The 25,509-nt window shown below is 46.0% G+C and overlaps 1 protein-coding gene across 6 annotated transcripts in view; it reads right to left on the reverse strand.

Annotated features, from left to right (window-relative positions):
• Positions 1 to 25,509, reverse strand: part of LOC119167658 (WD repeat domain 33) — a 325,197-nt gene that overhangs the window by 52,050 nt on the left and 247,638 nt on the right. For 5 of the 6 annotated variants that reach the window (XM_037419187.2, XM_037419193.2, XM_075891073.1 and 2 more), the window contains exons 14-15: positions 23,109 to 23,357; positions 4,029 to 4,265 (exon numbers count right to left, since the gene is read on the reverse strand). In XM_037419187.2, coding sequence (XP_037275084.1) covers positions 4,029 to 4,265; positions 23,109 to 23,357 — 486 coding nt within the window. The remainder of the gene's footprint in view (positions 1 to 4,028; positions 4,266 to 23,108; positions 23,358 to 25,509) is intronic. The other variant, XM_075891074.1, reaches the window with a different exon arrangement.

The raw sequence follows: 25,509 nt of genomic DNA on the forward strand, positions 1-25,509 counted from the left end.
GCATTGTCTGCGGCGTACGCTCCGTGGCACTGAGGAAACAGATGTTGGCAAAAAAGGATTTAACGCTAGAAGAAGCCGAAGCATTGGCACTGTCTGTCGAAGCAGCTGAAAATGGTGCCGAAAGCATGACCTCAGAAGCTACGCCCTTGCTTAAGCTACGCGCGTCCGAGGCCAACACTGTTAAAACATCTCCGACTCGGCACGCGGCACAGCATTGTGATAGATGCGGAAGCAGCAAACACGACGGCAACAGCTGTCGTTGGATTAGAGCAAGGTGTTATCGCTGCGGACGTCATGGGCATCTCGCAAAGATGTGCCGCACAACCGCCAGTAAGAGCCGCGTCGCAACGCATGCAGTGGAGGGAAGAGCTTTGACTCTCGAAGAAGCCGTAACTGAAGACGACGATAAGGACGAGACACATATATGGACCTTACTTTCTGCACGAAAAAGCCGCCTCGAGCCGCCGATAAGGCGCAGTTTTTCATGGAATGGCGTACAACTTACAATGGAAGTAGATACTGGCTCGCCTGTCTGCGTAATTTCCAAAAACGTGTTTGACAAGCATCGCGAACAGTGGCCAGCGCTTAAACCTTCTCAGGTGAAGTTGTCATGCTACGTTGGACCACTCCCAGTGATGGGGGAATTGCAACTTTGTGTGCAATACAGGGCCGTCTCAGTTTACTGCCGTCTTATTGTACTGAACTGCTCGGGACCTAACCTGTGTGGCCGGGATCTGATTTCCTTGCTCCACAGAGCGGGGGTTCCAGTTTTGCAGCCGTCGGCACAAGACTTGCTACACTCAACGCCAGAACCCGCTGGGGCAGTTCACAACATTGTCGACGACTACCACGACGTCTTCTCCAAGGATCTTGGCCTGATCAAGGGGCCTCCAGCCACATTGCAGCTGAAAGAGGGAGCGGTGCCGAAATTCTGTAAGGCAAGATCCATACCTTACGCTCTAAGGGACAGGGTGACGCAAGAACTGGACAGGCTGGTAGCCATCGGTGTACTTTCACCAGTCCAACATTCCGATTGGGCCACTCCCATCGTGCCGGTACTTAAGAAAGACGGAACTGTTAGAATTTGTGGTGACTTCAAAGCCACCCTAAATCCAGCCTGTACAGTTGAGCAGTACCCTCTCCCAGTGATTGAAGACATGTTTGCATCTCTAAACGGCGGGGAGTATTTTAGCATTCTTGATTTGCGAGATGCCTATAATCAAGTTCCTTTGGATGAAGCCGCAAGGAAGCTCTGCGTCATTAACACGCACAGAGGCTTGTTTTCGTATAATAGGCTTCCCTTCGGAATATCCTCTGCTCCGGCTATTTTTCAAAGAAAAATGGATGCAATACTGTCAGGTTTGCCAGGGGTTCAGGCTTACCTTGATGATGTACTGGTTTCGGAGGCTCGTGGCGATGGGAGTGAACGCCTGAAGAGTGTGTTGCAACGGTTCCGTGAACACGGAGTTAAGCTAAGGTCTGATAAGTGCAGCTTTAGACAGCCTTCTGTCACATATCTCGGCCATCGGATAGACAGAGAGGGTCTTCATCCCACAGAGAAAAATTTGGAAGCGATCGCTCAGGCACCTCGCCCACAGAACGTGGCGGAGCTGCGTTCCTTTTTAGGAATGCTGACGTTTTATGCCAAATTTCTTCCAAATATGTCCACTCTACTTTCTCCGCTCAACAAACTTTTGGAGAAGGGCACAGTATGGCAGTGGGGGCGGCAACAAGAAGCTGCCTTTGAGAAAGCAAAAGACAGCCTAATGCAAGCTCAGGTTCTTGTTCAATTTGACCCGTTGAAAGAGTTGAAGCTCGAATGTGATGCTTCCCCTTACGGTGTGGGCGCGGCGCTTTTTCACACGAGTAACGGCATGCCAAAACCCATTGGGTTCCGGTCCCGTACACTGACGGCCGCCGAGAAAAATTACTCTCAGCTGGAAAGAGAGGCCCTGGCTTTAGTGTTTGGCGTCACTAAGTTTCGTGATTACCTTTTAGGTCGCCATTTCACTCTCGTGACGGACCACCAGCCCCTCTTGAGCTTGTTGCAATCCGACCGCCCGACGCCACCCCTGGCTGCAGCACGTATCCAGCGCTGGGCACTGTACTTGGGTGGCTACCGCTACAAGCTGCAATACACGCCGGGAAAACAGTTGCTCAACGCGGACGCCCTGAGCAGGCTGCCACTGCGGTCTACGGAGGCTGATGACGTGGGTGAGCCACCGGAATATGTCCTCGCTCTGGATAATTTTGACGATGGCGTTATCACAACACGGGAGCTACAGCAGCTATCGGCCACAGACCCCGCAGTAACGGCGGTAAAGAATTGTATATTACATGGCTGGCCCAAAAGTGCAAAACAGCTGGAGGAAACGATGCGGCCGTTTTTCGACCGCAAACTAGAACTGTCCGTAGCCCATGGTCTAGTGTATTGGGGGCATCGCGTAGTGATACCGGAAAAAGCGCGGGACCGTCTTTTGAAACTGTTGCACGAGACCCACCAAGGCTCGTCAGGAATGAAAGCAGTGGCAAGGTCAAAATTTTGGTGGCCCCGACTAGACCGCGATATTGAAGCGCTTTCAGCCGGCTGCACGAACTGTGCCCAAAACATGCCAATGCCGGCAGCGGCACCACCAGTAAACTGGCCGAAAACCAATGAAAAATGGTCGCGGCTACATGTCGATTTTGCCGGACCCATAGCAGGCAAGATGATTCTAGTTGCAGTAGATGCCCATACCAAGTGGATAGAAGCCGTGCCAGTAAAGCATGCCACCACAACAAGCACAATCACCTGTCTGCGCGCCATGTTCAGTCGATTCGGCGTCCCGCGAACCATTGTTTCGGATAATGGGACACAGTTTTCTAGCCAGGATTTTGCTACGTTCGTGGCAAAGAACAACATAATGCATCTGAAAACGGCGCCCTTTCATCCACAGTCTAATGGAGCGGCAGAACGAGCAGTGCGTACAATAAAGGATGGACTTCGGAAGATGAGGGAGGGTAATTTGGAGGACAACCTTGTGCGGCTCCTGTTCAACTACAGGAGAACACCACAGAAGACGGGAAAATCTCCGTCAGAATTGCTGCTAGGGTTCCAGTTACGTTCACGATTGGATGCGTGTTTTCCCTCAACTGTTGCAGACTCGCCGCCGGCATCAGATGACTGGGTGGTCCCCATAGAAAGCAACGTGTACGTGCGGAACTACGGTGTCGGAGAAAAGTGGACACCAGGGCGTGTGCAGTCCACTGCAGGATCCCGAATGGTGACCGTCCAAACTCCTCATTCTGTAGTCAGACGCCACGTTGACCAAGTGCGCCCTCGACAAGCATCGCAGTCCCCATCGCCGGGCTCTGCATCCTTATCAGAGTCTAATATGTCCATGCTGCCGAAACGATCGCCGGGGCCCTCAACTACAAGCTCCACCGTGCTGCCTCCAGAAGCGCTCACTACCGCAAGCCCCCACGACCATCCAGTGCCAACCATGCCACAGGCCGGTCCTACACAAGCGGCGACCCCAAGCGCGGAACCAGTGCTTCGGCGTTCTACCAGACAACGCAAGCCAGTACAACGGTTCCATTTTTAAGAAGAGAGAAGTGTTGCGAACTGAACTCTCCTACTTCTACGTCCCCCCCCTTTCCCCCCTTCGTGTTTCTGTCGATGGCTGAAGCGATAGCCATTCCCGCCCCCCTTTTCCCCCTCTCCCTGCTTCGTAGATGAAGCTACAAAAGAAGCTTGCGCGAAACAATAAACGTTCACTCGTTGCCCTAGTCTGCGGTTGTCTGCGTATGCTTGCCGTGGCTGCCCGGCTAGCTATGTAACAGTAACATTGTTTCCATTTCCACAATCAGCCCTTGCATTCTTCTGGATGTGGCTGTGCATGTGTGCTGCTTTGCAGTCGGTAACACGAGCAAGTATGTAATGCGACCTGAGGTGACATGCATCATTACACAGGGGTAATGAGCAAGTTCCAAATTTTTATATTTTCCCACTTTTCCACTAGATTGTGTCCAACATGAAAACACTGCACCTCCATTGGGCGGTGCATCGACACCTCCTGCCATGACTGGTGGCGTGCCCTGGAAGTGTGGGGGGAACATCATGTTTGTTGGAGGTTGGGGTGGATTCAGGAGGCCCCCGACAGGTGCGAAGCCTGGTGGCTGGCCCATCATGGGGATGCCCTGCTGCTGCTGTTGCTGCTGAAGGTTCATACCACTCTGAGCCGTCATGCCCGGCATTGTTGCTGGCGGCTGGGAATCGTCTGCACCTGTATAAAGAGACCAAGTGGTGCTAATAAAAAAGGAAGTTATCATGCAACGAGAATAAGCTTCTGTATATTACTAAAGATGCACAAATATTATAACTTTCAGACATTCTTCAAATAGTGCTTGCTATTCGATTCGATTCGCACCAGAATTCTACTGCCTAAAGTATTTGAACTTCAGTAAATAACAATAAGGAGGAAAAATCAGTGTGCAGCATGCCTATAGTCTTGCGATTTGGGGCACCGACGTATGAAACCCCGAGCAGCTTCCAACGATGCTACAAGAAGTCGCTGCGCGACAAGCTTGGCCAAACGGATAAACTACAGAGTTCTAAAATTCCCTTCTATAGTTCTAAAGAGCCACTGGTCCATGCAATTTGTAAAACAGATTCTTGGACTAATTGGTGATTGGGAGTAAACATAATTGTACAGTACAAGACTATGAGTAGTTAAGGAAGAAGAGACAAGGACAGAAAGGAGCGCTGACTTCCACTGAAACTTTATTAGCGATAACGATGGAAATATATAGTTGTGACAGAAAGCAGCACATCACAGCACTGCGCAGCTTATTGTATTACAGCGAGACAATCAATATCTCATTAGGTGGGTACAATACCACACCTCAGCTCAAACTCATAATCTATTGCGTCAAAACCAGATACTCGATTTCTTTCTAGTGAGTGCAACCGAAGTCATGTTGATACATAGATCACTCACAATTTAGGTCGAAGCCAGATACTCGATTTCTTTTTAGAGAGCGCAACCAAAGACATGCTGATACATAGATCACCCAGAATTTGTATTTGATTGGCCACAATAATCTCTCATGTTAGCTGCTGACAGTGTTTTGCGACAACGATGCACTTTTGCAATTTCGGTCTGCAACCACAGTCTCCACAATGAATACCCAGATGGCCTTGAACAGCTGAGTATACATAGAAATGATGCTCCTTTAAACGCTCATTCAGGCACCTTCCCGTTTGTGCGACATACATCTTGCCGCATGACAATGGAATCAAGTACACGACAGCAATCACACATGCTAAGAATAGCCTCCTGTGTTTGATTGTGCAGCAGCTCCTTCGTGCCGACTGCGCATTAACACGTTCGTACAGCTCTGAAAGCTTTTCTGGGGCAGAGAAAACAACCTTTGCATCAACCTTATCACTTATCTTTTTCAAACTGCGAGAAATCTTACGTAGATAGGGAATCACAGCCACGCACTTTGAGCTACTAGCCACAAAGTTCACTCGTGCTTCACGTCCCTGTTTATTGGTCCTAAGCAAATTTTCCGCCGCCGAAAGCAGCAAATGATCAGGGAAACCAGCGCTTATAAGACAGGAAGCCTGCTGAATGAAGCTGCTGATTAACGAATGGCTGCAAGACTTGCGAAGAGCATTTCTGAAATAATAATTAGCAATTGCTCTCTTGACGAGCTTTGAATGAGCCGACAAGTACGGTAGAAGTGGTTTGCTTCCTCTAGGCTCGTATTTCAGGCAAAGGTGTTCACTTGAGATGTTTAATCTCAAATCTAAAAACCTTAACGAAGCACCCTGCAACAGTTCATGCGTCAGTATTAGAGGTGCTACAGACTCATCAAAAAGACATAATGTGCCATAACTACCCGTAATTTTGTGCTGTGTAATTATGATGTGCTTTGTTGCATGTGATGAACCTCATTGCAGTTTAATTGCTTTGGCATTGAAATGTGGTTGCACTGAGCAAAAAGCACAAATGAGTAAAAAAAATACAACTAGACACGAAGTGTGCGCAATGTTCCTAAAAATGAGAAATAAGCGTACATCTCTGATGGTATTGCATGCATCAGAAGTGTAAAGAAAAGAGAATAAAGAATGTACTTTATATACTACTTAAGGAAAAAGATATCAAGCTGCTGATTTGCGACAATACAGGGTCATCTGTGACACTACCGAAACGCCTTTAAAAGAAGCTTGCAACGCAGACCACAGAATTATCCTAGATGGAAAGAATAAAGTTGTACAGATGTGTCAGAAAGCCGGGTTGAAAAAACTGGCTAAGGAAGTAAAAAGTACCACCCAGCTGACACGCAACCCTTTCTTCTCGGACAAAGAAGGCAACCTTTTAGGGTAATCTTGAAAGTTAAAAAATTGGAAAAAAGCACTGTCATTGAAACGCCTTTCCGTCAATGTGAAAGATCTCAATGTGATAGATCTTGATGTATGAATTTGATATAAAGTAACAATGAATATATATTAGATTTGTCCTAGAGTCATAGGACTCTGCAACACTTCTTCAAGTAGCCATAGAATGAATTCAATAAAGGAGCTTATTGCCTCACAAGTTCACTACCAGGACAATTTTTATAATCCGTCCAGTATGAGCAGAATCACAAAGGTTTGTCACAAGTTGCAAGTATTCTTTCTTTTTTCGTCCTGACAAAAGCTCTGAAAGCCAAGCAGGAAGGGATGGCATGGGGAAAAAAAAAATAAGTCACGCACACCTCTAGACCTTAAGCCATTTCTTTCTTTCTTTTTTTTTTATTTGAATACATACTTTTTGGTGCGATCTCATGTGTGGACAAGTCACAGGCTTTTGTGGAAGCCCCTGCAACAACCGAGTGGGCCATGCCCAATGTAGTATCGTGCGGCAGATGCACCACACGAAGAACACAGAGCATGGCGCGGAAGCGCCAGCCGACAAGACGTACGCAGTAGCTGGTAGCCAAGCAGGAACTCCTCTTTTATATACACGAGCATCACTATAGGGTGGATGGATGTATCACGGCTGTGCTCTTCAAATCGCCTGGTGGCTCACGCCACCTAGCCATAAAGTTAAGTACTATTACTGTGTTTCAGGATTAAATTTTACTTGGGCCTCGGTCGTAGCTACCAATCAGTTAGCCTCCTCCTGGTTATTTCTATCCGTTTAAAGTCTATTTTGCCTTCACTGTCCTTACACCCCAATTCTTTGAAAAATTCGGCACCATTATCTTTGACCATAGGGTGAAGCCCTTAGCAGAACATTATCAAATGTCCAGCCGTTTCGTCCTACGAAGGCACGCACTACATACACCGTGCCTGTGCCTTCGTATTTTTCTCGGTACGCCTTGGTCCCGTTTTAGCCTCGAAGTGTAGAGAACTACCCCAAGAATTATCGTAGATCTTTTCCCTTGCAATTTCCTGCTTAGAAGTTCGGTAGGTCTCCAGTGATGATTTCATAAGCATTCTCATCTTCCACATGTCCCTCTCTATTTCCTTCACCTTCTTAACCAATGTTTCCTTTTGGCTTGGTAGTCTGCTATTGTCTAAATACTTGCTTGACAGTTTTCGAGTTCGCTTCCTCCATTTAGTATCAAGATTCTTCATGTACAAGTAACTGAAAACTTTCCAAGGCAAATGCTCCTCTCCCATTTTTCTCAATCGCTCCTCAAATTCTATCATGCTGCTAGCTTCCCTGCACTCAAACGATGTCCATCCCATGTCTCCCCGTACCCCCTGATTTGGGGTATTCTCGTGTGCTCCCAAAGTAAGTCTACCTATGCCACGTTATTTGATTTCCAATCTTGCTTGAACTTCTGATTTCATGCACAAGACCGCATTGCCGAACGTCAAACCTGGGACCATGACACCTTTTCAAATCCTTCTCACAACAACGTAACTATCGTAGTTCCACAGTGCCCTATTTTTCATTACAGCTGCATTCCTGGTGCCATTAGTCATTGCGTATCTTTCGAGCTCCCTTAGATACTCAACTCTGTTATTTATCCATATGCCCAAATATCTATATTTATACACTATTTTTAGCGTGACATACTGTAATTTATGCTCACTACTTCTGTTATCATTAAAAATAATTATTGCCGATTTTTCCCTGCTTAAGTTCAAATTTAACCTATCTCTCTCATTACCACAGATGTCTATCAATCCCAGCAGGTCTTCCTTAACTAGTTAAAAGATATTTTTGGTCTTCTAAGTACACATAAACGATAACATTTGGCCACTTTCCATATCAATAAACACCGCCAGGTTGAGGTCTGCCGCTGCATAAAAATTGTTTTGATAGAACACGTAGGCTGAACTAATAAAACTTGAATAACTGAAATCAGTGTTAATTCTATATAAATCTAGTGAATTGAGATAGGGCGATGTGTTTGGAACAGACTTTTAGAATGCATGCACGCACTCATACTCGCAAAAAAGTTATTTGGTTGGATAATTGGTATCTAAGATATTATTCCAGAAGTATACTGGAATTTTTATGGGACGTGGTGCTGACGACGACGCTAGACGAAACTGACGACGATACTAGAGAGGAGGAATGCAAAAAAAAAAAAAAAGAGGAGTTGGCGCTCGACGTTTCTGTGGAAGGGGGAGGGGTAGTTAAGTTAACCCATATGACAGACTGGCTCTACATTGGAAGACGCAGGGAACATTGTAGTTAAAACAAGACAGAAAGGAGAAGAGACCCTTTTGAAAAACTAGCCATATTTTTTGTGTTAATGATGGTAGCGATTACTATCCTGCTGCTACATTTTTTTTTTCTCTTTTCAGTCGTGCTGCCGTAACTGTGACTGCAGACTTTTTTTTTTTTTTTTTTTTTTTGCGAAAGACGGGAGTGCGAACAGTGCTGAGACGTACTTTCGACTTGAACTATACAATTACGCTGGCTTGTGAGCAGAAGAAGGAAAATGAAAATTTCTTCAAGGAGGAGGCACTGGCACGCCGTGACGCTTCCACGTGCATCACCTTCTGTGGCCTCAGGACGTTTGCACGGACCTTTAGGTTGAGTAAACTGGTCAGCTTTCCCTCATTTCTGTGAAAATGCAGCTGACTTAGATGGCGAAATGTTTGTGCTCTTCATTGCCTATTTATTTTGTTACATTGTTGTGAACTTTTCCTTGTTTTTTGCTTGAAGCTGTTTGTTTTGAAGAAATACATGCTCATATAATAACTACTTCAAAAATGCTCACAGCGACAAGTATCAAAACAGAGCAGGCAGTTCAAATTGGAAAAAAAAAACAATGGCAACTTATCTCGAAAATCATTTTCCAAAGGAGATGAAGCTAGGCTTTCCTTAAAGACAGGCCACAACCATGCAAACTGTAAGGGCCTACTTTTCTAGAAGTATGGTGATTAGCACGCACTAAAATGCGACTGTAAAAATTAAAATTTTTTTTTGAAGTGATCGGGCGGGGCAATCCTGATGCCGTCTACGAGAGTACTGAAACAGGATTATATTAGTGAAAAATTGCTTTTGAATGTCTCAGCAAAGGCACAGCCATCGATTTAGAAATACAGTCGAGCCCACATATAACGGCCCCACTTATAACGAACTATCGCCTAAAACAAACAATATTCGTGTGACCGTGAAAATATACAATGTTTCTGGCACAAAATCGCACTTACAACGAACGTCTCTGAGCGCCGCCAATCGGTTACAGCGAACGGAGTCGGCGCTCTGCCGACTTCCCAGGAAACCACTTTCGACCACGATCAGGCATAGGCGAGGTGCCCATAGAGTCCTAATGCTAAACGAGGAACCTGCCTCCGCGCCTCTCTAGTTGCCGCTCTCCCTGACCACTTTTTGTTATGTACTGTGGTGACTGCAACGAGCGAGCCGTAGGGGCAAAACCCTGAGCGCGGAATTGAAACGAAAAGAAAGAAGAGAAGAAAGAGGACTGGTGCAGCGAGCGTACGCAGCCGGCTTTGATTATTGTCGGGGCTTTCGACCCTGTGTCGTGGGCGCTCGCTTCAGTCGAGCGTGACCTGGACGTCAACAAGACGTCATGGTGCAGGACAACGACTTAAGCTCGAGCCAGCGAGCTACACGAGAAGGCGTGTCTCACCGTGGACGCTAATACGATGGACACAACGCCACGTTGCCCGGTGCTACGGTCATCGCAAAGACAGCGCGCGTGAGTGTGGTTTTCTAGACTTGGTGTCGTGGGAGCGAAGCATGCTGACTGTAACAACGTAGACTTTCTCCTCCCGCAAAAGAAACTTTATTGTAGACTTTCTATTTGTCATTGTGAGATTTCTTCGTGTGTGTTCTTGTCCTCGTCCGATTTAAAGAACGTCTTCGTGTTATCAGGTTGTCTTGAGTGTGTCCGATGACCTGGGCCCATTGAGTAAACCTCCTTACTCACGACAGTACTCCTCCGTTCTTTGTCCCCTCTGCTACTCTGAGCACCTCGCATCGCCAGACCAGGCCCGTGTTTTCACACTGCCACCGATCTTTCAAAGACCGGTCGGCCACTTTTCCTGTTTTTGATCGCCGGTAATGTTGTTGACATCGCCGGCCTGGAGTGACCAGACCATTTGCCAACATCGTCTGTATCTTATGGTATGCGTCTTGTCTTATCGTATCGTTCTAGTGCATGCGCGTAGGCTACCCCACCCACTCTGATTCAGGATTCCTTTTGTGCTTAGGACCTGTTCTTGCTCACTTTGCACTCGGCTCAGCATTCCCTCTGGACGCGTGCGGAAGGGTAAAAAGACCTGTTAATTTGCGAAGAAAGAATTGAGAAATATCGAAGTCGGTGAGGCCACGCAAACCCGAAAACGATTCTTTGATCACGGCCGCCAACGCATTGAACACCGCCATGCACACCAATCCAGGCGGCCGTGCTTTGACCTCTGCCCGCGCAGACACTCTTTCAAGCTTTTCTACGCACAAGTTGCGCGCCTCGTGGACCTTTTAAGCAAGCTGCCCGACCTGCCTCCTTCGAGCACGTTTTGGTTTTCAAGGTTGCCTTCCCTCCGTACCTACCCCTCTCTTTACTCTATTGCAACTCATTGCCCTTCTTTCGCAGATTTGCTCTCCTCTCTTGATAACTCTTTCGCCCATCTCCACCGCTCCGCAACCCCAGCCACGCTGGCTCAAATTCAGAAGTTTCGTTTTCCGACTAGAAAAGGGTCCGGAGCTGTACCATGCGTTCTGGCATGTGTGTCACACATGCGCGTCTTACTCGCTCTTGGTGTGTACGTGTGTGGTCAGGATGGCGGGCGGTAGGATTTGCACGCTTTTTCCTGCCTTTCAACAAATCGAAAGTGTGGCCGCTTGGCTTGGGTGTAATCGGCACGTTAGGTGTCGCGTTGCAGCGAGCTTGCTCGTAGCTGTTGAGCTCCTGGCAGTCAACTTGCCTCTTCGGCCATCCCGGTGTTCAGCTGTGGAGTAGTGAATTTCGTGGGCGGCGGTGACGGTTACATGCGCGCGAAACTGTTTTCGCAAGGCCAACTTCGTCGACGTCGGGCCCGATGCCAATCCTCAAGCTTCCAAACAGGACCACTGCAGTGGCGATTTGTGGCAGCGCGTTGTCAACTCCGACATGAGAGAGCGGGTGGGACATTTGTTGCGGTGGTTTCATTACGGCCGATGATGATGCTGACGCCGCAGAACCGTGCACAGATTAGGCCATTATGAATGAAGTACGCGTCAAGAGCGGTTTGAAGGAATCGAATTGCGAGCCAGTGCATTCAGCTCACGCCACGGGTCTCAGCGAGGAGCATGCTGCCATTTAAAATAAACTCAAGATTGCCCTTATCGCTTCTTCTCTTCGAAACACGTGCATAAGGAACTTTTTAGGGCAAAACTTTCTGCGGTTTCATTTGCAACTTTTTTAAAAGCTGCGTTTCATTTACTACGAACTTCGGCATACAGCGAACAGATACCCTGTCAGGCTCAGGTTCGTTATAAGCGGGCTCAACTGTATATAGCAAACATTTGCCAGTTTTCAACTTTGTTCGCATCAGGGAAGTGTGTTTTTATTATGATGCGGCTGTCTTACACCGGATTACATCATATGTGCTTCTTGATATTGAACGCTCATCCTCTCTTTTTCTGTTTTCTGTGTGTTTGTGTGTGTGTGTGTTCAGTTTTAGAAGTTGGTTCTTCTCATAGACTCACAGACTGTATATAATTTATTAAGTGTCCGTGGCTTCAGTGTTCTCAGTTTTCATGCATCTCGCATGATTTGCAGTTCTCATGTGTAATTATTTTTTTTAGCTAAATAGGAACAATCAGCTCAACCCTTGCATCATCAATGAATGTGATGGATGGTCCTTCGGGGATGATGAAGAGTTGTTCTCGGTGACCGCGCTGTCTCTATTTGTTGTGCATCATTTTGCAGCATTATGGGCTTCATTTTAGAGTGCTGCGCTTCAAACTTGAGTGCTCTTGACTTCATGTGATCTGTCTTATTGTGTTTTGTTTGAGGTGGCTTTTTGCATGTTTGTATATTCTTGTCCATTTTCCCAAATGCTGGGTAATCATTCAGAAATATCAGCTTATTTTGAATAAATAAAAAAATAAGAACTCAAGTGTTTTCTTGAATTTCATCAGCTAGAGCCCTGGGGAAAAGAATATCAGTAAGTCTGCAGTGCTTTCATAAGAATTGGGACTTCCTTCATCTAACCAATGCGAGAAACGATCAGCGTACAATAAATGAACAGCGGTGCCAACATTTCAAAAAAGCGCTGATCCATCTCATTAATATTCGGTCCGGACGAAGTACATTTGTAAAATACTCAGGAGGTACCACACAAAAGCTCCGGAAAGCCGGGGTGCAAACAATCATACCACATCCACGGAATGCATGATGATGAGCGGGGCGAAGTGTTCGTTCGTCCGTTCGTTCTTGATTTCGTTTGTCCGTGCATCCGTCTCTGCGTTCATTTGTACGCCCGTCGCTGCGTCTTTCCATCCATGCGTTTGTCCATCCGTCCATCCATCTATTCACGCGTCCGTCCATCTAGTCAACAATCCAAGTACCGCCATCTGGCATAATGTGGAAATATATGAGCGCACAAGGTAGAAGGAAAAGCACTTGACTGGAAAGACGCTCACTTACAACTGAACTTTTATTGGAAAACATTCATTGCACGAGAACACAAACGTGCATGCGCAACCAACTATCACTTCCAGGTTTCACCCCCCTCCCCTCTCCCCCCCAAAAAAGAAAGGTTTACGGTTATCTACTTCAACAGCTCAAAAAAGACACCTCTTTTTCACTTATTGCTACCGAAAGAACACTGATACACGTGCTTGCGTTCGTCCTAATCTGTTCTGCTTCCATGATTTCTCTGGTCAGTTTGTGTTTTGATATGCCCAGAATTCTCGTGCTGCCAAACTGCGGATGGCACCCACAATTCCTGCAGTGCATTGACAAGTGCGTGCCACCCGCGAGAACCTACAAGGACGTCGCATGTTCTCGGAGTCGATCATTTAAACAACGATCCATCTGGCCGATGTACACTTTTCTGCAGCTCAAGGGGATTATGTACACAACCCCTGAAATACACAGTACAAAGAGCGTGGCATGTTTTTTAGTGCAACCGCTCTTGTTCACCTTTCCACGATTTCCTATCATGGGGCACAGTTTTGCCAGTTTGCAGGGAGCCGTGAGAACAACGCATACTTCGTGCTTGCGCCCAATCTTCATCAAGGAGTGCGAAATTTTGTGCACATAGGGCATAGCTACAACCGTTTTTGTTGGCCTCGTTTCCGCCGTGTTGGTGGTACTTAACCTCTTTAACTTCTTTGACATGGTGCTGCCTAGTGCCACAAGCAAGCTGTCCGGGTAACCCGAACTGAGTAGGCATCTTACTTGATTCTGGAAACTGCATTTCATTTTATGTGGACATGATTTGCTGAGTGATGAACTAAGGCAGGAACTAGCTATCGTTTTTTTCACTAGCTTGCTGTGAAAAGAGTCAAAGGGTAACAGGCCCTTCTTTGACCGCGGGGAAAACTCCCAGCAAATGTGATATACTGCACTAAAATCAATGTAAAGATCTAAAAACTGCAAAGCCTCTCTGGCTGGTCGTTCATGTGAGAATGACAATGAACTTGTGCATTGTTTAAAACAATCCAAAATGTTGGTTACTACTGAAGTGGTTGAACAGTTATCCTCTATGTTTAACATCACTAGGAAGTCGTCAAAATATCTGTAGACATTAACTACAGGTTGTCCCACGAGCTCATGTTGTAACTTCCGGTAAAACTTTGCTAAGCACAAAGCACAGGGGCCACACAGGACCCAATGCATAAGCCCTTCCTTTGGACAACTGTCAAATCATCAAAGTTCACAACGGTTGCACACAAGTAGCACTAAAGTAGCTCCATCAAATTATCTACATTAATTAGTGCATTGTTTTGAAAGTTTACTACCGCAAAAAAGTCAATGGCCTCCCGTGTAGCTATAAACAGTTCATCTTGCGGGACAGAATAAAACAATTCTTCGACATCAACCGAAAAGCCATAACTAGCACCGCACATGCCTGACAACAGGTCTTTCAGCAGTACGTCCGAACACTTCAGTTTAAAGGGGTCATCAGAAGCCGATAGGTTCCTTGCTCACCAAGAAGGTTATGCCCAGCTAGTTTAACGTGGCAACCCTTTCTGGACAGATAGTGCTCAAAGTGCGTCCTTCTGATACTAGTTTTTTTTAATAAGCATCAAATTCAAGGCAAATTTTATTGAAGATTAAGTCATCAATACTCGTTTCTATAATTTATTTTATCAGAAACAACTTTTTTTTATTATTTTTGATTAGCGTGCGCAAGTTTTCTCTTCAATTGAAAAGAGTGCGCGCGTGCTGCTCCTCTAATCCTAGGTGGAGGTGGCTACCTACCACTACGACGATGACTACTACTACTATTATTACATACATCGTGGACGCACGACCCAGGACATGGGGAGATTTGCCCCAAAAACCCGGGAAAAATGCTCCAGAGGTGCAACGTAATCACTCCGGCCAGACAGAGGGAAATGCCAATAAAAAGTACTCCGCGGTGCCATGCAATTGCTCTGGTCAGCCGGAGTGAAATATCCATTAAAAGTACTCCGGGTGAACCACGCAATTTCACCGGCAAGCCGGAGCAAAATTTTTGCTCTGGATGTCTGGAGCAAGAATCGCTCCGTATAGGAAGCCAAAGCGACGCATGCTGGCGCTGCGACTTTGGACAGTCAGCACCATATTTCCTAGAAAAGTATAAATCAGGGATGTAGATGCCAAGTTTTCTGTTCCTTCCAAAGCGCTGCCACTCGCTTACGTGCTCGTGCAGAGAGTGCGCACTGTGTTTGAGTCACCTCACAATGTACCGCCTGCAGTGCGGCTTCACAAAGATCTCTGAGCTGGACAAGCACTTCCGAGAAGCGAATCGAACAAAATGAGTAAAGCTCGTTAGTCAAGTTTATGATGTGGAGCAGGCGACAGAAGATGAGGACGCCCGAGTCACTGCGAAATGAATTTCTCGGGTCCTCCTTTATAATACCGTGTATGACGTATGCCTCGAGGTAAGTCTCATTCTGCTGACATGAAGCCGCGTACTTTATCGATGTGCTGTGTCGACGTTTATGGAAACCATGTGATTGTTGTTTTGACGTGGTATCTAGCAGTAGCAGCTGTGTACTGACATGTGCAAACGTTTGCGGCGTGCTAAAAAAATAAATAAAAACTAAAGTTATACGGTCATGGCATTAAAATGTCTGAGAATTTTTGGAGCCATGTCATCCGTGCCGTGGCAGCATGACCCGCTGACGTCGCCGCGAAACAGCCAGCTGAAGTTTAACCACAGCAAGTCAAGTTGAAGTGCTCGCCTTGTCCCCCCCCCCCCCCCCCCCCCCGGCTAATGTGTTATGCTTGCTCTATCTTTCGCAAACGCGGCTGTGTTTGCCGGCTTTTACTTGCTATGAAACTGATACAGCTTCACACGTGGAGAGCGTCCCTTGGTATTGTCTGCATATTTGTGGCAGCCCACAACACAACAATACTTCGTACCTCGTCCACGCTTCCATGGGGCTGCTTCTTCCTTCGCGGAAAGGCGTTTCCACACAGCGAGTGTCTCGTTTTAGCGCACCAGGCTGGCGGCATGGCGCCTCGCCGGTTGCATGCAAAACGCGTTGCACGCATATCGCATGCGCTATCGTTTCGGCGAAACACACTCCCTCGCCTGCGACCTCTCCCACGTCTCTCCTCAAGTGTTCCGGAGCTCGCCGCGAGGGCCAGGCACAGTGTCGTCATCGCTCCACAAACTTGAGCTTCTGTTCCGTGTAGGAAGGACGCTAGAGAACAAGCGTTTTACTGCGACCTGGGAGTAACTTTTTTTACAGTGCTATAGGTAATACGCTAAGATCTTGAAATTGAAAGATCTTGAAATTTCGTTTTTTATTTTTTGGTAGCTACATGCAGTGGTAAATGGTTCTGTTCAATGATAGTTTGGGTATGAAAGAATCAGTGAAAATGATGAGTGTGACATATGACTTGTTGGAAATTGTACTGGTGATCAGGGCGACGACTGCAGGGGGCTGAAAAAAATTGCCAGAAAGAATTGAATGATGGCATAGTTTACGAAAAAGTGAGATTCGAGCTGCTTGGCGACGATGGGGTAATGGTTGAAGTTCAACGCGATTTCTTCTTGCAGTGATGCTTGCATGACGTGAATAATCTGAATAAATAAAACACACAGCAGGGCTTTGCAAGGATTCAATATTCTGGATAGAATATGAATGAAACGGGTCCAAATAGCCAAAGCATACTCGACTTTAGGTCAAACATGTGTTAAGCAGGCGAGCTTACGTATATCGGGAGGGGCATTTTTCAGAGAATGCTTGATAAGGCCGAGGGAACGATTAGCTCAAGCAAAGATGACGTCAATGCGATAATGCCATGTGAGATCTGGTTGGAAGTGAACACCAAGGTATTGCTACTAATAGTTGATTCGGTATTATTTAAAGTGTAAAACGTTGGTATGCAGGCTTTATGTACGGTAAATAACATGAACTTTGTGTGTTGGATTCATTAAGGGTGATTACCACAAGGTGACCGTTATTAATATTGACAAGGTCAAATTGGAGGAGCTCGCGATCGGTATTTCTAGATATATTTCAGTATAGTACACAGTCATCGGCGAATATTCTGAGATGAGAGGACACATAATTTGGCAAATCATTTATATAGATTAGAAAAAGCAACAGACCTAAAACACTGTTTGAGCTCATCGGCGACATCCTTTCCCAGCTTTTTGAAAGACGCGACGAAGGCTACGTCCATTGCCGTCTCTGCGATGTTTTAGCAAATGATTGGGATCTCTATTGCAGTTAAGACTATTTCCGCGTCGAAAAACTGGCTTCGCAGTCGTAGTTATACGATGTGACGCCTCTTAGCCTCTTGGTCCGATGCAGTTGCGAAAGTATTGAAGACTATTCGAGTTGTTCCTACGCTTTTCAGCTGGAGGAGCTTGGACAGATCTTCAGTTATGAAAGTCCTCTGACTGCCACCATCAAAAACGCCTCGTATGTAGCAGCAGGTGTCATTATTCATAACCCATGCTCTGAAAGTCTGAAGGAAAATGCAAGTGATAGAGCCTTACTTGATGGGTCTTCTTCCAAGTGATGCGCAGACTGTCGTAGTTTTTTCATTGTTCTTGTTAGCATGGTCTGACTTCCGCGAACACCTATCAAGATCGCACATGCTTGTAGCGTGTCGAGCTTGGCATCTGGAGCAGGAAATCTTCTTTTTGCAGTCCCGTGCCCGATGTCCTTTAATGGTGCAGCGGAAACACCTTTTTGTCGTTGGAAAACAGTTCCTTCTTCTGCGTCAGTGACAAATCAGCTGTGCAGGCTTCCGATCCATGATGACTGGACGAGCAGAATACACAGTTGTCCTTTTTTTCTCGTACCGAGTTGCAGCGAAGCACACATGACGTTGGTTTCCCACGCTGAGAGTACGTCGACTGACTGGTCACGGGGAGTGTTCCATGTTCTCGTCCTCTGGCATCCTTAAAATCACTCTTCTCCAGGCTTTCCAGCTCGATACACAGGAAGTTGAGCACACGGTCCAGTCTCACGGGTGTAGCTTCAGCTCTCGAGTCATATGCCAACTGGACGGCACACGATCGATGATACTTCACGACTATATCCCGTGGAAGAGCACGCAGTAGGATGTCGCAGAGCATTGACGAAAATGACGACTTGTGCACACCCAAAGTCCCTATGCCTCGGATATTAACGAGATCTTGGTCGTACAAGCTGCGTAGCGCTTTGGTGTCAGTAGATGAACGGACAGGGCTTAACATCCGTAGCTTGGCAAAATATTCTTGCTCCAGACATGTCTTGTCCCCAAATTGCTTCTGTAGCATGTTGATGGCGTCGCTGCAGCAACTTTCTGTCATTAAAAGGCCCGCAATTACTGATGCAGCGTCTCCTTTCAGATACAGTCGCATGTAATGAAACTTCCCTGTGGCAGTGATACGAGTGTTACTTTGAACAATTTGGTCAAATTGTTCCCGAAATTCGGTCCACTTGCATAGGTCCCCAAAGAAAGGAGCTATTGTCAGTTTAGGCAATTTAACTCCAGTTTCGTTTGATGGTGCTGCGACTGTCTGGGCAACTGTTTCTTGAGTTCTGGTCAATGTCCTTAACATGCGATCTTTCTTGCTGAGAATCTCTGCGAGAATGCGTGAAGCACTGTCCTCGTATTATAAGACCGCGTTATACTCGACTTTGAACTCCTCGTCAGGTATATACTGCTCAATCTCGTTGTTCAAGCTTTTAAGCTCTTCGTTATTAGCATTCAGCCTCTCATATATGGAATTGAGCTAGTCATAGGAGGCAGAGTCGTTAGCAAGGAGAGCACTTGCCTCGTTTATAATCCTCGTGTTCTGTGCTCGCCGTGACGTCCGCTTCGACTTCAGTCGGTCCATGCCGCTGCAGTTAACTGGTAGCCGTCCGTAGGGTCATGGTTTTCAATCCCGGTTCTTCGGCACCAAAAATATTAAGACGATGGCGTTCCGGACACTGTGATCAGACTCAACTCCTTCTTTAAGGTATAAGGCAAAAGAAAACTTGTTTATTTAACTGCGCTCAGAAGTGCTCTGCTGTCCCTTGAGCGTCCCCGCGTCCCTCCTTTCGCTCGCGCTCTTCTTCTTCCTCGTTTCCTTGTCCCAGCCCGGAACGTGAAAAATAATCAACAATACAATATATATATATAATGCGGTGGTCCACTGCGGCTCATGTCAGCAGAGCCCTAACAACAAGATTTGCCAAAAGCGTGAGCAATAAGCTTGTTTGCAAGACTGGATATGTACATGGGCTTCTTTGCAGACGTTTGATCTTTTCTAGAGACTTGCCTACGGTAAGTATGATGCACCGTTTATGCGTAATTTTGATGTAATTAGTAGATTGTTTTTTTCTTGCATTGTTCTGTAAGCAGCAGACAAAGAAGTAGAGGCCACAAAAGTGTACAGAACTGAACGGTTTAACTTGGTGTAAGCATTCACGTGTGATCACCGACAGGGGATATCGCAGTGACAGCTTTTTTTCTCTATGTTACTTGGACTACCTGTGCGAGTAGTGGAAGTAATGCGATGTTCATACCATTGGTGTCACACAGACATTTGTGATCGCCGTCAGATCATCTGCACCAAACTCAATGCTGTACAGCGCAGCAGCGACAAAATTGTTGTGCGCGATCAAAAGTTCTCGAGGAAAACCGGTATTAGTCACCGCTACACGGTCTAAACTAATCCAGATCAAACACAGTGCAGCGCAACCACATGCAGCAAGTACCCGTGTGACAGCACTCACTAAAGTGCTTCAGAGCGCACCGAGCATTCAGAACTCACATCCAGACAGAACAGTCAGCACTCACGCGTCACCATATTCGCAAGGAATAATATCGCAATAATACGAACCGCCGCATAACACCGAAATAGAGGAAGCGCTGACACACACATAACACAGCCAGCGATGCTTTTACATACCCACACCGCTCCAGCCAGCGCGGGCACACCGCTAGGAACTAAAGAGCCGAGGCATGTTTATGCAATTTGGTACCTAGGCCGCGCGCGCTCATGAGAAAAGCACCTAGTGCGAGGTTACTCTTATTAGTTCCAACCATGGCTGGCCGTGGCGCTGCAGTCACCCAGCTGGAACGGTGCTGGAATGTAATGTCACCCGCAGGCTATTTCGGCCCCAAAATTTTGTGTCAGTACCTCTTTAACATGCTGAAAATACCTTCCCCATGCTGGCCTGTGGTCCCACATGCACGAAAGTCCACTTGTCTGAATATAATCACTGACTGCCACTGTTTCCGTTTTCCACACAATTTCAACTATGTTTTACTTAAAAAATGTATGAGATACACGTTAGTACTGTACTCTGAGATGGGCATTATTGCCGACGTTGCATGACCTCGGTTATTTCAGGTTGCCAAGTTTCTGCATCAACCAAAAACCATTAAAAATGCCTTCAGGATAAGATATTAGATCACGTCTCGGTTACGTCCTTGTCCTGGTCAAAAATATCATTTTTTTTCGCTTTCGGTTTCTGTTCTGTTCCAAAACACCACCAAGAGGGACTGAAAAAAATGACAAGTTTGAGGAATTTGAAGAGTTTCTATTACGTGGACAATTCCCTGATTTTTTCTCTTGTATGGGTATTTCGTGAAGCAAGTAAACGAAAAGAGCGTGAAATTGTTCAGACAGGCACAGCAAAGGCTCGATTTAACTTAAGATGCTATGTAATGACAGCTTGCAGTTTTTAGACTGAAAGCTAACCTTCCAAGCATCCCATACTTGCTGGGAATTTAAAACCAGGAGTACTGAGTTCCTGCTTCCCTACGACTCAGGTAAGCTAATTGCTAAAAGGGCCATAGCTTCAACCAAGCTTAACACAGGCAGACAGTAGATATTGTGACCACAAGGTCAGAGACAGTCATAGTATAAAGCAACAAGTGATGAAGCTCGAAAATAGTAGATATCCAGTAGCTTTGATAGCCTCTGTCGTAAGAAAGGTCCCTCAAAATTTGTTGTAGAGTACAAAAACACTAATAGGGGTTGAACAGCGTACATGTATTCATGTCTCCATGCCTTCCATTCATGAACATAATGCATTTGACTCATGGCAGCGGCCAGTTTGGCGTAAAGAGGCAGGTGGGTAATGCGCCAATCGATATGGATAACAATATGCGGTGCCAGCAGTGAAACGTACCAAACAACGCTGCCTTTGATGTACGCACCATGCGCCTTCCTGCAGAAATGATCTCGCCAAGAAACACCCTGTGCACCTCTAAGCAAGCCCGTCCAACATTATTCACTTTTAGATATGGCCGTGATTTTTTTAACAATCAGAAAATGCTGGCAAAGTATTGTACGATAGTTAAGCTAGTTCTGCATGATAAAAAAACTGCAGAAAGGACCCATGCTAGAAAATAGACACGTCAAGCACTGCTCTATGCGTGGGGTTCCTGAAAATATGTGAGCCAGATACCATATTTGCTCGCATGATTTGCGCACTTTTTTTCTTGCAATTTTGGGGCTTCAAAAAGGGGGAGTGCAAATTACGCGGACATTTTGCGAACACACACGACATAATCTGCAATAGTCCTAATGTGCGCAGTATAAAATTGAAGCACAAACAAAGTGAATTAAACCGAATTCATGCACATAGTCTAGTCGGAATCACTGATCGAAAGTTCCGATTAAGAATCATTGTTGCGGCCACTCTCACTGCCCTCCCAAAGAGCATTGTCCTTGGTTTTGTCGAGCGCATTTGAAAGCCCCATTTTTTTGAAGCTCCTGTCAACAATGCCTGGAGAAACTAGGTCTCACAACTCGGTGATACCGAAGAATCCAAGCGTTCACACATCACATAACTGAAAAAGCCTTCTTCAATGGCAGAAAATGTTGTATTAGCAAGCGCACACTCTGCTTTCTTCCGTATTGATGCCATCAATCGTCACACATTGAAGTTCACGATGAGATGCTTGGCAGCGTCACAATTCCAGTTTTCTTCGGCAAACTTTACAGCAGCAAGTTTGAATTTCGTCGTATGCATATAATTACCTTAGGCCGATAGAGATAACAGTAAAAACGCGATGGACAGATGGCGAAACCTAAACTTCTGAAATCAACCAAGCGTGCATTGCAGTATAGACGCAGTGAACAAGAGGAATAGTTCGTGGAAAAGGCGCTTGCGCGCCTCTGATGCAGAAAGTTGTCTGTGCCGTGACGCGCGCATACGTTCTCATGGTAGAGATCGTAGAGATAGGAGGAGCGAAGAAAAACGCTCGAGCAGTTCCGGCGGGTACAGTGTTTTAAGAAACCTAGTTCGGGGGAAGTCTTCAAAAGAAGGAGTTTCGCACTCGCAACTCGCAGCCCATTTGATTGCACTCGCCTGCTCGGCGAGGCGCGCGCCCGGTGCGCCCATTCAAGGCATCCAAAGGTCCGAAGTCTCTCCGTGGGCGTGCCAGTGAGCCGGCTCAGGCGGGTCGGGGAGCGTAAAACATGCGAGTAAATTTTTTTTTCGTAAAGCTGGCAAAATATTAGGGATGCACAAATTATGTGAGGGTGCAAACTACGTGAGTAAATAAAGTATTACTGCTCCGTGCAGAGCAGAAAATTTACTATACCAGTTGACAATCGCTTAATGCCCTCTCAGCAAGGTAATGAGGGGCATACATGCCCATCACAGTGTTTTAGTGGTTATGGCACTCATCTGCTGACCAGCAGGCCGCAGGATTGAATCTTGGCCATGACAGCCACATTTTCAATAGAGGTGAAAATGCTTGAGGACCATGTGCTTACATGTAGAGCAGGTTCAAGAACCCTCAATGGACGAAATTTCTAGAGTTATACACTACAGTGTCTCACATAATCTTAATATAGTTTGGAGATGTTCAACACTAACAAAATTATTAATGAATGACACAGCAAGCAGATGCGACATGTATTGGCTGATTTTACGATTGGCAGGACAGTGAGCCTTAGAAGCCACACTGTGTAGGTGCCACAACTGCCCAAATGGCCTCACTACATATCAGAAGCCGAGAGAGTGATTGAGAGAGAGAGCAACTTTTAGGCATACCGTCTTGCTTCTGTGAGGACCCCTCCGGTGGTGCGAGCAGCAGGGGCTGCTTGTTCTCCATCCACTGCTGCTGGAAGTGCTTAGGGATGGGCTTGGAGAAAGGCGTGCGTTTGTGCCGGCCACCACCACCCGAGTGGCTCTCCGAGTGCGTCTCTTCCGGGCCTAAGTCTAGGCCAGGAATGAGTTCCCGACCGAATTCCTTCCGACTGCCTCCCCCTCCTGACATGGGTGCCACCGAAGCCTGCACATCTGCAAGCACAAACAGGTGTCAATGAGGGTTACGCACTTTTCTAAAGAGCACTATATCAGCAATAGTCATACTACACCGTTGTGGGCAGTGGGGGAGTCTGAAGAATTGGGACACTTTTGACAATTTCTCCGAAGTTTCTCCGAAGTTTTGGTTTTGTTTAACTTGAATGTACAACTATGTTTAATGGATTATAAGTGAAGTTTGTTTAAAGGAACAGCAAAACTTCAAAGATGCACTGGTTTTTACCACTTCTGATGAAGCTGTAAAGAAAGAAATAGTTTATGATAGCAAAAATCTGTCTCATTCAAAACATCTCAGTAGGTGGAGTGAAAGGGACATCACTTGGGAGGAGTGGGACACATATAACAGAAAGGTCCATACAACTTGAGTGACCATTATATGCCAAATGTTGAATATCAAAACTGACAAAGAATTGCACAAATTTCGTTCCCCAAATAGTTTGACACTAGTAGCTTCATTGCAATGTCCATCATTGATAAAGTACCATCTACATCAAAGACTGAATGCAAAATTCTGACAGAACGAAAAGACTGAGTTAGTTGGATAAGGATTCATTGGGGCTTGAAGAGCAACAAACTAGGCTTGTGCGAATATTCGAAGTCATTTTGATTCATTTTCGGATTGTTCAAAGTTTCGAAGTATTCGACATGAATGAATAAATGTAATTATCCGCATGTAACTCCTTGTAAAAGTTGTTTCGTTGCAGTGAAAGGGTGCTATATTGTGAAAGCACCTATTTCAGTGTATATTAATTTCATGCAACATTTTATAAAGATGGTTTCACTGTACTGAAAAGATTCTAAGCTGAAAGCAACTATTTAAGTGTATATTAAGCGTATATTAGGTTCTCCGAGGATAGTCCTCTGAGGAGTTCTACGAAGAGCTGTAGAGAAGCCAAAACAACCAGGATGATATTGTCACAAAGACACAGCGACTAGGGCACAAAATGGTGTTTACTCTCGGTACAAAAGGCCAAAAAACAAACACCAGAGCACGCACACACCGAACTACTCCATTATCCTCCTTCAAAAGGCTGGCCACTATAGCTGCCAGCCTGCCTTGCATCATAAATTCCCCCCTTTTAAGAGCTACCGTCTTGGTCGATCGACTAAGTTGCTAGAGATGGCTATGCAGAAAGATGGTCACGCCAACAACAACAAAAGAATGTGCTGTTGTAGATAATAAAAGAAGTTTGAAGTGTTGATAACTCACAGGCGTGGTATGGTTTCATCAGTACTACGTGGACTACCTCGAGATTTGGACGTCGTCGTCTTAAACTGGTATCCGAGCTTTGGGGAACTACCTCGTAATTCACGTCACTGAGGCCGCGTACAACTTCCTAAGGGCCAAAGTAGCGTCGCAATAGTTTCTCCGAAAGCCCACGATGTGGGATAGGTGTCCACACCCTTACATAGTCACCTGGTTGATAGTGAACATTCTTTAGGCCTTGGTTGTAAAGGCAAGCATCACTATCTTGCTGCGTGCGAATGCAGTTCCATGCAAGCTGGCAGGCTTCCTTGGTTTTCTGAATGAAGTCATAAACACTGTAATTTCTGCTGGTGTCTTGGTCTACTTAGAGCATAGCGTCTAACGGTGTTGCGACACGACAGCCATAAACAAGCTCGAATAGTGTTAGGTCTGTGGTCTCTTGCACAGTGGTATTATAAGCAAACGTGATGTATGGCGAAATTTCATCCCACGTTTTGTGGTCTACATCAACACACATAAATTGCATGTTGGCCAGTGTTCTGTTTAACCACTCCGCCAAGCCGTTCGTTTGGAGATGATAAGCTGTTGTTTTCCGGTGATAGGTATGCCTCAGCTTGGCGATCTGCTGCAATAACTATGCCGTAAATGCTGCTTCGTGATCGGTTATGAGAACAGCAGGTGCACCATGATGCAAAACAATGTTGTGGACGAAGAATCTGGAGACTTCAACTGAATTTCCCCTAGGCACAGCTTTGGTTTCCGCATAGCAAGTCAGATAGTTGGTTGCGACGATTATCCACTAATTTTCTGAGGATGACGTAGGGAATGGATCGAGAAGATCCATTACTGAAACAGTGCTGTAGGTGGTTCTAAAGGCTGGAGGAAACTGGCAGACTTCACGGGTGGAACTTTACGCCTCTG

This window comes from Rhipicephalus microplus, chromosome 3 (assembly GCF_043290135.1).
Source record: "Rhipicephalus microplus isolate Deutch F79 chromosome 3, USDA_Rmic, whole genome shotgun sequence".
In the NCBI taxonomy this organism is placed as follows: Eukaryota; Metazoa; Arthropoda; class Arachnida; order Ixodida; family Ixodidae; genus Rhipicephalus; species Rhipicephalus microplus.